The 14,973-nt window shown below is 39.7% G+C and overlaps 1 protein-coding gene across 2 annotated transcripts in view; it reads right to left on the bottom strand.

Moving 5' to 3' along the window:
- NIPAL2 (NIPA like domain containing 2) overlaps positions 1–14,973 on the bottom strand; it is a 75,176-nt gene that overhangs the window by 7,009 nt on the left and 53,194 nt on the right. For both annotated transcript variants that reach the window (XM_047726762.1, XM_047726763.1), the window contains 3 exons: positions 12,047–12,143; positions 4,795–4,930; positions 2,862–2,950 (listed from right to left, as the gene is read on the bottom strand). In XM_047726762.1, coding sequence (XP_047582718.1) covers positions 2,862–2,950; positions 4,795–4,930; positions 12,047–12,143 — 322 coding nt within the window. The remainder of the gene's footprint in view (positions 1–2,861; positions 2,951–4,794; positions 4,931–12,046; positions 12,144–14,973) is intronic.

Here is a 14,973-nt window from a genome sequence, read left to right as displayed (position 1 = left end):
TTAAAAAAAAAATGTGTAGTAAAGGGATACCTGGGTGGCTCAGTCGGTTAAGTGTCTGCCTTCTGCTCAGGTCATGATCTCAGGGTCCTGGGATAGAGCCCCACATTGGGTTCCCTGCTCAGCAGGGAGCCTGCTTCCCCCTCTTGCTCTTACCCTCCTCCTCCCTCTCTCTCTCTGACAAGTAAATAAATAAAATCTTTAAAAAAGTTTGTAGTAAAATACAAATAGCCTGAAGTTTACCATCATAACCATTTTTAAGTCTGCAGTCATTGTGTGAAGTATATTCACACTGTTGAGCGACTTATCTCCAGAACTTTCTCACCTTGCCACACTGGAAGTCCATACCCATTAACACATAGCTCTGCCTTTGCCCCTTTTCCAGCCTCTGGCCATCACTGCTCTGCTTCCATCTTCTGTAAGTCTGACTACTCCAGATCCCTCATATAGGAGCAATCATACAGCATTGGTCTTTTTGTGACCAGCTTATGTCACTCAGCATAATGTCATCAAGGTTCATCCACGTTGTCGCCATGGGTCAGAATTTCTTTTCTTTTCTTTTTTTTTTAAGGTTTTATTAATTTAATTTATTTATTTGACAGAGTATGCAGAATAGGCAGAGCAGCAGGCAGAGAGAGAGGGGGAAGCAGAATCCCCTGCTGAGCAGAAGCCTGATGCGGGGCTCGATCCCAGGACCCTGAGATCATGACCTGAGCCGAAGGCAGAGGCTTAACCCACTGAACCACCCAGGTGCCCCAGAATTTCCTTCCTTTTTAAGGCTGAATCATATTTCCTCATAGGACATAACACATTTTCCTTTTCCACTCATCTACTGATGGACAATTGAGTTGTTTTTACCTTTTGGCTATTGTAAAGAATGCTGCAACCACCCTGGCATACCTATACCTGTTCACACCCCTGCTTTCGATTTTTTTGGATATGCACCCAGAAGTGGGATTGCTGGACTGTATGATGATTCTATGTTTAATGTTTGGAGGAACTGCCCTAGTGTTTTCCATAGCGGCTACTCCATTTTACACTCCCAAGAGTGCGCAGAATTCAGATTTTTCCACATCCTCAGCAATGCTTGTTAATTTTGTTGTTTTTTGTTTTGTTTTGCTGGTAGCCATCCTAATGGGCGTTAAGGTGGTATCACCTTGTGGTTTTGACTTAGGTTTCCCTAGTGGTTAGTGATGTCGAGCATCTTCTCATGTGCTTATTGGTCATTTGTACATCTTCTTTGGAGAAATGTCTATTCAAGTCCTTTACCCAGTTTTAGATTGGGTTATTTGGGTTGTTGTTGGTGAGCTGTAGGATCAGAGACTAGAAACATTTTTTGGACTCTCGGTAAAGACTGTGAAATGGAGCTCCAGGAGGGTGGCACTGTGACACCCAGCTCCACGAGTGCACCTCTGATAGCTTGCTGGTATCAGTTAGTGCAATAAAAAGAATGAAACAGAAACTCTACTAGTTTGCAGGCAAAATATGGTACTGAGTTTTAATCTTAAGCTAGACTTTTCGATGGGGGCAAAAAGGGAAAGTTAGTCAAGAAGCTTCACCTCCATTCCACACTTCAGCAACAGCAGATGAATGATTGCTCCCAGAAAGTTCCAGCCTCCCTGACTCATCAATTACTTGGTGTGCTGAGTATTGACATTCCAACCCTGTTGGTCCTCCTACAAAATGTTCTTTTCAAGGGAACTACATTTTTTTACACATCTTTACAACATTAATATTAACTATTAGGCTGTCTGTCATGCCTGTAACTCTTTTTGGCCCTATTATTTTTTTTCTTCTAGTAATTCTAGGGCACACAAATGTGCAATCTTTTATTACTTTCTTCTGTCAACAAGCATCAAATGCTAAAAACAAATCAGATGTCTTGCTATATGATCTTTTTAAGTTTCGATTTTAGGAAATAAAAGAAAGGCATCAATTACTCTTAAAAACGGCTCACTAGCAGTCACATTGTCTGCCATGAAATAAGAAAGATGTGCCAATTAGGAGACATAATTCTTAACTGCTTCCAAAATGCATACATTTTGCTTTGGGAAATGAATGTCCAATCTGAGAAGGTAGTAAATACATCCAATAAGCCAGTAAACTAGGCTACATCAGTACTAGACTTAGGAGTGAGATACTGGTATCTACTGTATTTTGATTTGGATCAAGTTTCAAATTTATGATTTTTTAAGAACACTGTTGTGTTTTATATATATATATAGTTGTCAGTAATACCAATTGTCAGTAAATACCAAAGAACTATAATAGTAGAGAAATAGAGGCCAGAGCTGCAATGATGGCAGTTTCTATTGTCATCTGCCTGGCCTGCTCTGGAACACCAGATTCAGTTTTGGATTCAGTTTTGGACCCCTCTCTCTGATCAGGGCAGTGAGGGACATGGAGGGAAGAGTTCATGGGAATAGGGATGTTTGGTCCAGAGAGAAGACACGAGAGGACCCTTCAGCTGCTTTGGTTATCAGAAGGGCTGGCAAGGAGAAGACTCCTGGAAGCAGAACTAAGATGAGAGTCTTGAATTCACAGGGAGGGTAGTTTCAAGTCCAGGATAAGGAAACACTTTCCAATAATTTGAGCTCTCCAGATAATTAGCGTGATCCAAAAGAGGACTGTGCCATCTCTGGAGACAGAGAGCCCCAGGGAGCCTTCACACAAAGCAGAGTGACCGTCCTAGACAATGTCATGGAGGAAATTCGGTCCTGGGCAGAGGGGAGGATCATGAGACGTGGGCTACTCAATTCCTTATAACCTGAAGATTCCTCGAGTGTGTCGTCTACCCTGAGAGAAACTTGATGGACGCCTGGTGTGGGGGTAGAGTCACCGAAGGGTAGGAAACCAAGGCTCACCTGCAGTAATGGCACTGGTCGTAAAGAAAAGATGGTTGACCGGCACCACCATTGTTGTGTCGTAGAGCTTTGTGGCTTGACTCAGGAACCTAGAGCAGAAGGCACTTACTGGAGCTCTGGCTTTAAGGAACGCTCGCAATAAGTTAATAATAACATCAAGAAACGCATGTCCTTAAGCTACAACTACAAAGGGAGAGGAAGTGCAGTAAAAGGGCATTTCCAATCAGCAGTCATAGCTTATATGCATCTGATGGATGAGATCAGATGTCAGGTTTTATGGTCTGTTTAAACCAACAACAGTAACAATGAAAAGCAATTAATCATATTCTGAGGCCACAGAAGTTTGAGTTGGAAGTGGTTCAAGCTGCTGGACCAGTATCACACTGGAGCTGATTCATGAGGATAGACCCTAGAATCTGTTAAATATCATATCTGGGGAATAGTGTAGCTATCCATTGACATGCCACGTGCCAAGAAAGAAGATGGAGGAGTGAGGGAATGTTTAATGTTTCGAAAACAATGCTCAGGGCTCCAGCTGCAGAGCACATGTGGGAGCTCGCCGTCTCTCTCCGGCCACCAGCGTGATTCCAGCCCCCAGCAGGAAGTCGTGCTGCCCTGTCACTGACACCAACTGGACACTTAAAAAAGGAAAAGAAAAAAAAAAAAAAACTAAAATGCTTAGGTCCTATTGTAGCACAATTGAAAAAAAAATGTTTGTGGATAGAGCCCAGGTGTGCCTGAGGGGATGTGTGTACACAAGTGCCCATGTGCACACACTTACATATATGCACAAATCTATGAACAAACACTGCCTCGGGCGGTTTCGCTCGGTGGCCAGTCATACAGTTGGAGTGTGTTCACCGCAGCTCCAGTGGGGGAGGGGCAGGGACTAGAAGAAGAGGGATGGGAGTGCGGGGTACCCTCCCTTCTGTCTGCCACTGAAATTCGTACAGCCAGTTGAAAGATAACGATGTTAGTCACCAAACTCCAAAAGATACTCTAGCCCAGCTGATGAACTCAGAAGAAGAAAGGGAGATGAAACAAAGTAGCAAGGGTCAAGCATGAGAAACACACTCATTCCCATAAGGAAATGACAAATGAAACAGTGGCCAAACACTGGGTTTCTCCAGTCCTTGCCCATGTCCGACTCGTGGAGGTTAGACTTGACTGCGGGTGCCCATGGAGGGAAGCTCTCTCTTCCGGAGGGTAGGCTCTGGTTTCCTGGCACCAGGATAGTGCTTTTGCATAGCATTTTGGGATAAACAGAAAAATTCCTGGCTGAATGAGGACAGCCTCTGCAGGCAAAGGCATAATCACGATGTGAAATGGAAGAGAAGTGACTAGAGCAGATGGAGGTGGGGGGAGAGAAGAACAGAAATCTCAAAAGTTCCATGTCACCACTATTAGGCCCCAAGAGAAACATAAAACAATCATTCCGCAATCCCAGGGGTACAAAGAAAATTCTGGCTAAGCATGCAGGGTTCTGGGGAAAGGATTTCCCTCCCGGCCAAATGTCTGGTTTTGTCCATCCCTGGGCAATTAATGAGCCTGAGCTAGGGATGAAGGTGAAGGGTTCATGCATTCCCTATATTTAGAATGAAATCCTGGATGTGGACCTGCCCCTCTGATTTATTGCTAATGACAACCTGCATACGATGGATATTAATTACAAGCAGAAGAGCATCAGGAAAGTATCAAAGTGCACTTCGCTAGATTACGGCCATACTTTAGAACTCACAAGACATGAAGGCAGGGCTTCTTATTGGGAACGAAGGAGAAAACAGGGCATGCTGGCTGAGGATCAGCTGTAGACCCCTCACCCTTAGAAACCAGTTACACCTCATGTTAATTACCAACGGACCCCAATAAAGATTAATGCTCAGAGAAGCCCTGGAAGGTTGAACGGTGAGTGAGTCTGCAGAAGCTAACTTACTTGACTTGGAAAACACAAGATGCAATCATGATGATAAACATGATATAGAAGATGGGATAAGTTAGCTGCGTTTTCTCCGTCACAGAAAAAGTGATCATGCCCGAGACGGCTTTTACCGAAATAACAGTCAGCGAGGCTGAAAAAGAGAACAAGAAACACAAATAAAAAAACATCGTTGAGATAGAATGACACAGAAATATCTCCAGTTCACACAGTGGAGCAGTAGAGAACCCCTGTTAGGCTTTCGGAATTCAGGCTTGTGTGAGGTGGTGGTAGGACGGGGCTCCAGACGACAGGTAGCTCTCTCTAGAAGCCGCGCTCTCTAGAAGCAGCTAAAGATGGGCTGTGCAAAGGGGTGCTTTTTATCTTTGCAGGAAGATGCTTATTTTCCAGCCCCAACTGTTGAAAGGATGCCGCAGAGGTTATAATTACTAGGAGATGGGAGAGTAGAAAACAACGAAGTGGGGAGAGAAGAAAAGTCAGACAGTCCTTGTGACATGGAAGGGAAAATAACTATTAAACTATACTGAAAAAATTGAAAGCCAAACAGATGAGAAAACTGGAACATGGAAGTCAGTTCACTCTGTGAGTTTACTAAGAGTTGTACTGAGTCTCCATATGAGCCTTTTTGTTCATAAATGTCTAGAAGTTTCATGAAAAAACTTTTTTTTCTTTTGACAAAGATGGTGATAGGAAGAGGAACCAGAGCTGAGTATGCATTTCTCCAAGTCAACCATAAATCTAAGATTTACATAAGCAACGTCTAATCTCTATGCTAAAGAGGAAGCTATCCGTAGGAGAAAAAATTTTTCATAGGTTCCAAATAGCAATGAAATGACTTGATAAGTTTATAATGTGAAAGCAATAAAGCATTTTCTAGAAGTACCATGTCTCTGTAGGAAGAAAATAGTGTTTTCTTTTTGTTTTTGGTCATTTAATATTGCTTAAATAACTTAGCTGAAACCTACAGAAAGTAAAAAAATGATTTTTACATGAAATCAAATAACTGTAAGTCAAAGGCAATGAGAATGAGAAACATTATCTTTGGTGCTGTTGGTCTACCAGGTCATAATATATCTGGGCTTTATCCCTTTAAGCTTTTGAATATTATATATATATATACATATATATATATGCACACACACATATATATGTATGCATATACATATGTGTGTGTGTGTGTTAAAATAGCAGCTAATGGCTAACAAGGGAAAGCCTCTCATATCCTTTTCAAAAAAATGAAAATATACTTCAATTTGGAGAGTACTAGGGCATACTTCCAAATTAGGCATTTTCTTTCCATTAAAAGTCATAATTAACAGAGGAGAACAGGTGATAAATTCTAAAAACAAACCCCTAGTCTGAACAAAGAGGCCCTCCCATCCAGGCCCCTCTTCATCTTAAAACATCTTTTGACCTCATTGTTTTACATGTTTTCTACAGATTATGACAATAGTCATACTTTAGCTAATCCAGGAATTTGAAATATGTACTGTGATGTGTGTCATTTGATGGTTTAAGTTTGTAAGGTTGGCTTTTGAGGGACCTTCATTTCCTCCTCAAAATTTTGCTTAAAATTAGAGCATGATGTGGGTATGGTCTTGTGTTCTGAACAGCCAGGTTTCCCAAAGGGATCATTAATGAGAAGAAGTTGAACACACTGTTCCATTAGCCTCATGACCTCTGGATTGCAAAGGCTCTTCAAGGTCATCTAATTCAACTACCATCTGATGTTAAATTATACTTAACTGTAAAACAAAAACAAAACTAGACTTCTTTATTAAACAGCTAAACCAGCTATCGGTTTGCTACAGTTAATCACTGTATTTTCAAAGCATGTACAGTCATCAACTGATTAATCACTCTTTATTGTAACTCTGCAAGTTACTTCAAGGCTGGTGACAAGTATTTCCGTTTTAGTTTCGGGTGGGCATGTGGTTAATGAGGACAGGTGAAAATACAAAATTTAAATGCATATATATATATATATGAATATAAAGTGTTTGTGTATCTTCTCTTTTTATATACAGAAAAAGAGGCTAGGAAAAATGCTATAAGAAACTATATCCAGACACTATCAGTGGTTATCTCTAGGCACTTGGATTATGAATAATCTTTAAACTCATTATTTTGGGGCACCTGGGTGGCTCAGTGGGTTAAAGCCTCTGCCTTCAGCTTGGGCAATGATCCCAGGGTCTTGGGATTGGACCCCCCTCCCCATATTGGGCTCTCTGCTCAGCAGGGAGCCTGCTTCCCCCCCCTCTCTGCCTGCCTCTCTGCCTGCTTGTGATCTCTGTCTGTCAAAAGAGTAAATAAAATCTTAAAAAAAAAACACCTCATTATTTTAAACTATAAAAGTTTACATGTTCCTTTAAGAAAATTTGGACAAATGCAGAAAAGCCTGGAAAGAAAAATGAAAATCCCCTGCAATCTCAACACTCATCCCCAAATCATTTTTAACATTTGGGAGTATTTCTTTATAGCTATTTTTCCATCTCTATGTATGAATATATTGTAATATATGAATCATACAGTATATACTATTTAGGAACCTATTTTCCATTGCCATTAAGTATTTTCTATGTCATTAAATATTCTTCTAAAGCATGATTTTCATTAGCTGTGGAGTATATCTTTCCATCAATATATACTTTATCTTGGCAATTCCCTATTTTTGCATGTTTAGGTTGCATCTTTTTTTTTCTTTTTTGGTATTAAAAATGAGGCTGTGATGAATATTCCTGAACATAAATCTTTGCATACCACTCTGCCAACTGCCTAGGAAAATCACCTAAAGGGGACTTTTTTAACAGCTGCTGTTCCTCTGAAATATACTGAAATATTCTGCCTTCTATAGAATACCAGTCACACTCCATCATACCATGCAGCAGTGCTCAGTTACATGGATTTTTATATGTTTCCTTGATGTGTCTCTCTGTTTTCTTAATTCTCAACAATAGACATGACAGCAGTGCCATCTTTACCTGACATAGCTGTCCTGTGTTTGAAACCCGGCCTTCTCCGTTCCCTCCTACTTCATCAATTGCTCCTTCCAGAGACTTTCCCAAATTGCCATCAACGTCTCCTTATTAGAGCCATTAATATTTCATTTATTAATTTGGCTTCTCTACATCTGAGTATGCAGAGCAGAGAGAAGGACTTCCAAGCTTTCCCAGCTTCCTGATGAGCCGAAAGCATTCTGCCTGGAGTCTTAAGATTCCTTTAAGGAAGAAGACTGCAGCCACGGGTCTGGGTGCTACCTACCAGAAGCCAGATCTCTTTCTTCCCAGTAGCCCTCACTTTCTCTTTTCTTTTTTAGTTCATTTTTTAACCTGTTACACAAACAATAATGACAATAAAGTAAAAAAAAAAAAAAAATCCACCTGCCTACGGCCTCTCATTCATTTCCAGCGTACGCCTCATGAGTGCTTTTAATCACAACAGAGGTAGGTATGCAGCTGTGTGCCACTTTTTCGTTTAACCCGACACTGTACATATTTTTCAAAGCAGCTGCAGGATTTTCACAATCACTTTTTTCTTGTAAAAGTCGTTGCTGATCATTGTAAAATGCCCAGCCAGCACAGGTAGGCAGAAAGCGAAGAGTGGGTGTCTTTTTCTCTTTTCTTACTGTAGTGAGAACACTTCCTGGTTTTCACCAATGGATGTGCTCCAGCTTCTGGGTTAAGAGAAAAAGGTTTTTTCCAGTGTCAAAGAAGCAGAGAGGAGAATGGTGATGGTTGGGGGCTGGAGCAGGGCCAGCTGGGGTGATGTAGGTCAAAGGGCCCAGATGTTTGGCTTAGAAAGTTCTGAGGACCTAAGACACAGCTCTGTGACTAGACTTAATACTGTGGTACTGTGTACTCCAAGGCTGCTGAGAGCTCTTAAGCATTCTCACTGCACACACACAAAACAGTGAGATATTAACAAAATGGGGTGATAACTGTGTTCATTACCTTGGGCTCAGTAATCACTCTACAATGCAGATGCACATCAAATTATCATGTTGTGTACTTTATAAGTATATGCTGTATGTGTCAATTATTTCCCAATAAAGTGAAAATTATTAAAAAGAGAGAAATATGTTTTTAAGACACAGGTATCTCTATTCTGATTGCATTTCGAATTCTTTATTAGGAATGGATATTAAACTTCAGCATGTCTTTTCAGCATCTATTTACATGATATTTCCCTTCTGAGTCATTAACGTGATGAACTATGTTAATGGATCTCTTAAGGAACCATCCTTTCATTCCCATAATTAATTTAGTTAACTCAAAATGTTTACTTTGTACTCACTGTCCTCAGTTCTAGGTAATTATATACAGCAGAACACATGACTGTGTCCTCATAGAACTAATCTGGTGGGGGAGATAACTAGAATATAAGCATATGAGTAGACTATGCAAGTACAAATTATTATAAGTGTTTCAAAGAAAAAGAACTAGTTTCATTAAGACCACTTGGTGTTAAGTGAAGAATGATTTTCCTTTCTGGATTCTACCTGCTAATTTTTTATTAGAGACTTTTACATTAATATTCAGTAGGGAAATTTGTCCACGGTATTCTTTATGTGTGCTGTTTGGGATCAGTATTTATACTGATTATATACAAAAAAAAAGGTGCAAACTTTCTTCTTAGGTTCTCAAGTAGTGTGAACAACATCAGAATAATCTGTTTCCTAAAGATTTAAAGGCCTGGGGTGCCTGGGTGGCTCAGTCGGTTAAGCAGCTACCTTTAGCTCAGGTCATGATCCCAGCGTCCTGGGATCAAGTCCCACAGCGGGGAGCCTGCTTCTCCCTCTGCCTCTGCCTGCCACTTTGCCTGCCTGTACTCTCTCTATCTCTCTGACAAATAAATAAATAAAATCTTAAAAAAAAAAAAAAGATTTAAAGGCGTTACCATCTAGGTTGAAAGTAAAAGTACATAGTCTTGTTATTTTCCGGATGTAGCTTCTATTTGCTCCATAGTTATTTTCCTTTAAAAATTAACAATCTAACCAAGTTTTCATATCTGTTTTCAATTTTATTTCTAATTTTGGGTATTCGAGATTTTTTCTTTTTTTGGTCTTATGATCTATTTTAATGTCTTTTAAGAATGATTCTTGGGTTTATTTATCAATTCATTGCTTTTCTAGTCGCTATTTCATTAATTTTTACATTTATTAATTGCTCCTTTCTGCTTGCCTCAGCTTTATTTCAGTGTTTTTCTTCCCTAACTTTTTGAGTGGAATGCTTGACTTACATTGAAGTAATGAATTTCCTTCTGCATACAGCTTTCATCATAAACTATAGGTTTAATAGTAAGTGTTTTCATAATAATTTTAAAAATACATGCTGCAATGAAATCTTGGTTTCTTCTTGGGCCCAGCTGCAGTTTAAGAGTAGTGTTAACATTTCCAGATGTTACAGTTTTACTCGTTTCTATTTTTGTTATTATTTTGTTTTTCTTTCACTGTGATCTGAGAATGTGGTCTGTGCTATTTCAGCTTCCTGGAATTCATCAAGGATTTCTTTGTGGCCAATTATACGATTAACTTCTGTAAAAGTCACACAGGCATTTGAAAGCAGGTGTATGGTCTGCTTTCAGGATTTAGAGTTCAACATTAGATCAAAATTAAGGACTCATTCCTCTATTTTTACATACCTTTCTGTCTACCTACCTTCCATGAGCTAAGAGAAGTCTCCTACTCCTGTCATATTTCTGGGAATGTAGTTTTCAAAAGAGCTGCTGTTCTAGTCTCCTGACGCCTCCTGGTGTTGGCGTCTCCCCTTCCCAAGCCCCAGGCCCACCCTGTGGAGCCCCTAAATACTAATGTGGGGCCTCCAGGAGCCTCTGTTGCATTTAATGCTCCCACCTTGATTTTAACTCAGATCGTCATAGTATGGCCTTCTGCTTTCTTTTACTTTCAAACTGAGTTACTTTTTTAGATGATTGTTCTGTATGAAGCCAAAGTATTTCACAACCAGCAAGGGGCAATTAGAAAGGGCACTATTTCTATATCTCTCACAGATCTGAACCAGACAACACTGGCTGAATCCAATTTCAGAATCTTTATCAAAATCAATCTGGGAATTTTTCTAAAATCCAATTTGGCAATCTTTATTATTAGGCAAATGTACCCCATTTACATTTATGATCATAACTGATGTGTCAGATCTTAATATGGTTATCTTAGTTTTCTATTTAAAATTTCCTTAAAAAATAAATAAAATTTCCTTGATTTTTCAATATTTTCCTTATAATGTACATTTTGTCTCTTGTTTGCTTTTGTTCTCCCCATCTGGCACTTTGGAAAGAAACAAATATAGAGTTCTTTTTCTTTTCATTTGAACAACAGCATACTTAAACATAGTATAAATTTGTTTCTACAAGTAACTATCAGAAATACAAATCTTCCTATTCAAAGGAGTGAACTAGTTCATGAAATGGAAAAAAAAAAAAAAAAAAAAAAAAGAAAGCTCCAGCCCTTCCTTAACATGAGGGCTGCTACCTGTCCCAGTGGTATCAGCACAATCATAGAGTCATAGCAAACAACACATGACACATGGGTCATCTTCTCTGCAAAGAAGAGGCAAAAGAAGAATTATAAATAATTTTTTAAAAGGCTATTTTCCAATGATTAGTGAAAACTCCTAGTGTTGATTTATAGTGTGTGTGTGTGTGTGTGTGTGTGTGTGTGTGTATGAGAGAGAGGAGGAAAGAACGTAGATTTAAAAATATATGGTGGGCTTATAGAAGCAACAGTTTTCAAATTTTATAAGGTGCCTCTGGAAAGAAAAGGAGACAGGCAGATCAACAATGAATGAAAGAAATGTTGAAGTTAAGAAAATCATACCGCTGACATTTACATTTCTTATTAGCCATATTTTATTAAAGTGTTTTTTTTAAACCTATAAACAAGATAGGTCTTGATAAGTAATTCCTGATACAAAAATTTCAGTTGGGATGGTTCATATGTTCCTCTCTTAATAATTTTCAATTATATACTAAGAAAACCAATCCTCAAATTGTTAGAGAGCAAATAAAATTACCAAGAAGTAAAGACCCTTCCATAGGTTTTTAAAAGAATTAAACATACCAATTCTAGCCATATGACACTCAAAATAGAACTTGCATAGTTGAGACTGGGTTTTTTTTTTTAACAGATCAGAGTTCAAAAGTAGAAACGATGAGAAAGGAATAGGATGCTTGAGTCTCTTTCCTGACTCTGCGAGGCTCGATTCGAGGATTAGGAAACCGCGCACGTCCTTACCTAGAAGTGCCACCAGGGTTAGCAGAATCACCATGTGCTTCATTCCCTTTCTCTTGTGGAAATACAGCAGAGTGCAGAAAATTAATATTTCTAAAATCTAGAAATGAAAAAGATGTAAAGAGTAAGCTGTAAATTATTTTATATGAAGTCTTCAGAATGCCATACTTCTCTTTCTGATTTTGTGAGATCTGAGGATGCCTGGCGTTCCTAAGGACAATCATAAACATACAAGAACAACATAAAGAGCCTCAGCCATCCAGAACCAGAGCTCTCCCCTCACCTATATGCCAGTGACCCTGAGATGGGCCACTCCAGTCTCTTTTATCCAACTATCTTCTAGGCATCTCCCTATGCGTGTTTCATAGCCATATCACACAAATATGGGCAATGCTAAACTCCTGAGTGCCTTCTTTTCCTACCTGTGCCTCCTGGGGCCTTCACCTACACCAAAGAATGGCATCAATACATACCTCGTTGCACCAGCTGGTAACTCCTTCCTTTCCCCGACTCCCTGTCACCTTCTCTCTAACGACTGCAAGAGCTTCCATTTTGTCTCTGATTCTACTCTTGCCTCTACCATCCAGCCATTAAGCAGCCAGAGGAATCATTTCAAAGCAGAATTTGAATAATAACATATGACATTCGTAGAGAACATATATGATACACACATAAGGTATTTACATAGTGTGACAAGTAGTCACATGCCCTGCATCCAGCCAGAGAGAGAGAACCTACCACAGCCTTTGAAGTCTCCTGCACACCTCTCCCCAGTTGTACTCTCCTCCTTCTAGGATCCCTCCAGCAACAATTACAAAGAATTTTTGTGTATACTAGTCACTTTCTTTATAGTTTACTACCTTTTATGTGTTCTCAAATAGCACCCTGTTTATTTTTGCATATGTTCGGACTTCATACATGCAGAATCATACTTGTTTTCACTTCCTGGCTTTTCATGGTGCACTGTTTATGAGGTCTGTCCAGGATGATACACGTAGTAGAAATATCTGTTAAATCCAGTCGTTCCTTTGCTCAGACCTCCTATGGTTTCCTATCCCACTAAGAATAAAATCCAGGATGGCCCACGTGATCCAGCCACAGAGGGCCTCTCCCCCCACCCTGCCCAGTTCTCTGCAGAGCTCAGATGGCACCTGCCTTTGGGGCCCCTGCACTAGCTACTGGAGTTGCTTGGAATACTCCTTCCCCGATCTCCCTACAATGGCTCCTTCCAATCACTCCAATTTCAGCTTAAAGATCACCTCTTCCAAGATGTCTTCTCTGACTACTCTGATTTAATAGAGCCACCCCTCATCTACCGTAGAGCATTTATCATCATCTGGACTATTTCCTGTTCATCCATTTATGTGTTTCTTTTCGGTCTCTCTGACCGGCACACCGGTTCTGTGAGAACGTGGACCTTATTTGTCCTCTTCACCATGGTCTTCAGTGCCGGGACACTGTCGGTCACCCAATACGTATTTATGGAATTAATGAATAAATTACACTTCATATTTATTATGAGCAACTTGCTGAAAAACAGATCTAATGTCTAATAAACTGAGTGTTCAATAAATATTAATTGACTGAATGTCTAAAATTTTCCTACCCTTAAGAAAACTCTAATGTAGTTTTGAGTTCTCCATTTTATTTATGTTTTAACGTTTTTTCTTTTTTGAAGTCCTTAAGATAACCTGAAGCAAAGCTATCTTTTTTTTTTTTTTTTTTCAAGAAGGCAGGATCCCTGGACTGAAATCATAAATATGAATGTTTACTTTTCTGATGTCAGACAAGTAAAAACAACACCGCTATTTTTTTTTTTTTTAAAGTACTAGAGTTAGGGACCTCACTACATTTAGGTCTGCATTTTACTTATGGAGCCCTCTCTAAATCAACATAAATCTCTACTGTTTCAGTTCAAGGTTTGCTTGCTTTTTTTTTTTTTTTTTCCCTTTAATCCTCTGTGGGCACGGAAAGCAGCAGGACCATATCTTCCTCATTTAAAAACCTTTCATCTCATATGGGAGATTAAGTCATCCCTCAGTCTTTTCCTGGTTAATTAAACTAATTACTTTAACTTTTTCTTATAGGACTTATTTGCCAGGCCTTTAATTTAATCAAATCATGCTGCAAAAGCTATTAAACTCCTATCATTTTGCCTTCCCAAAAACTGCCATCAAAACGTTGGATGACTCAATGTCTGTACAGATCACCAACTGTTAACAGAAATATCCCTGTTGGCTTCATCCCCCCCTTCAACCGCAGGCTTCCATTTCTCACGTGATATGATCACAAACGACTCATAGCAGCATTAGGGACCCTGTATTCGTTGCTGGAGAGAAGGAAGATCTTCCTGCCCTAATGCACAGAGTGTGTTAGTTAAATCTATTAGCAAGAGGATGATTACTTTCGGGAGGAGGTGGGGGAAAACAAGGGTGGTTATCAGTTCAAATATCACATATGACATTTTTCCAAATTCCATCTCTGTGGCTCCAGATAAATAAAACATGAGCTCCTGTGACTCAGAATGTTCTGTCTTGTTGCAAGAGGTCACGGAGCTCCCAGGAATAAAATATTCAAGCGGCATGAATTCACGCTAGTTTTTTTTCCTGCACGCAACATTTTTTCCCCCTCTCTGAAAATACCAATATTAAAGCAGCTGTGATTTCCACAGGCTGGTGAGACCCAGGAGGAGGCTGCTTTGCTGATCGCTACCTCAGAGGTCAGAGATAACAATAGCACTGACAGCAGGCTTACCACTCGCTAAACTTGCATTAATTTGTTGAATCCTCACAACTCCAGGAGGCGGGCACTATTATCCCCATTTGACAGAAGAGGAAACCAAGGCTCAGAGGGGTTAAGTGACGTAGGTCTAGTACACAGAATAATGGCCTCCCAAAGATGCCCGCGTTCTAATCTCTGTAACTTGCATG

This window comes from Lutra lutra, chromosome 4 (genome assembly GCF_902655055.1).
Source record: "Lutra lutra chromosome 4, mLutLut1.2, whole genome shotgun sequence".
NCBI lineage: Eukaryota > Metazoa > Chordata > Mammalia > Carnivora > Mustelidae > Lutra > Lutra lutra.
This window is presented reverse-complemented; position numbering and strand designations above follow the sequence as displayed.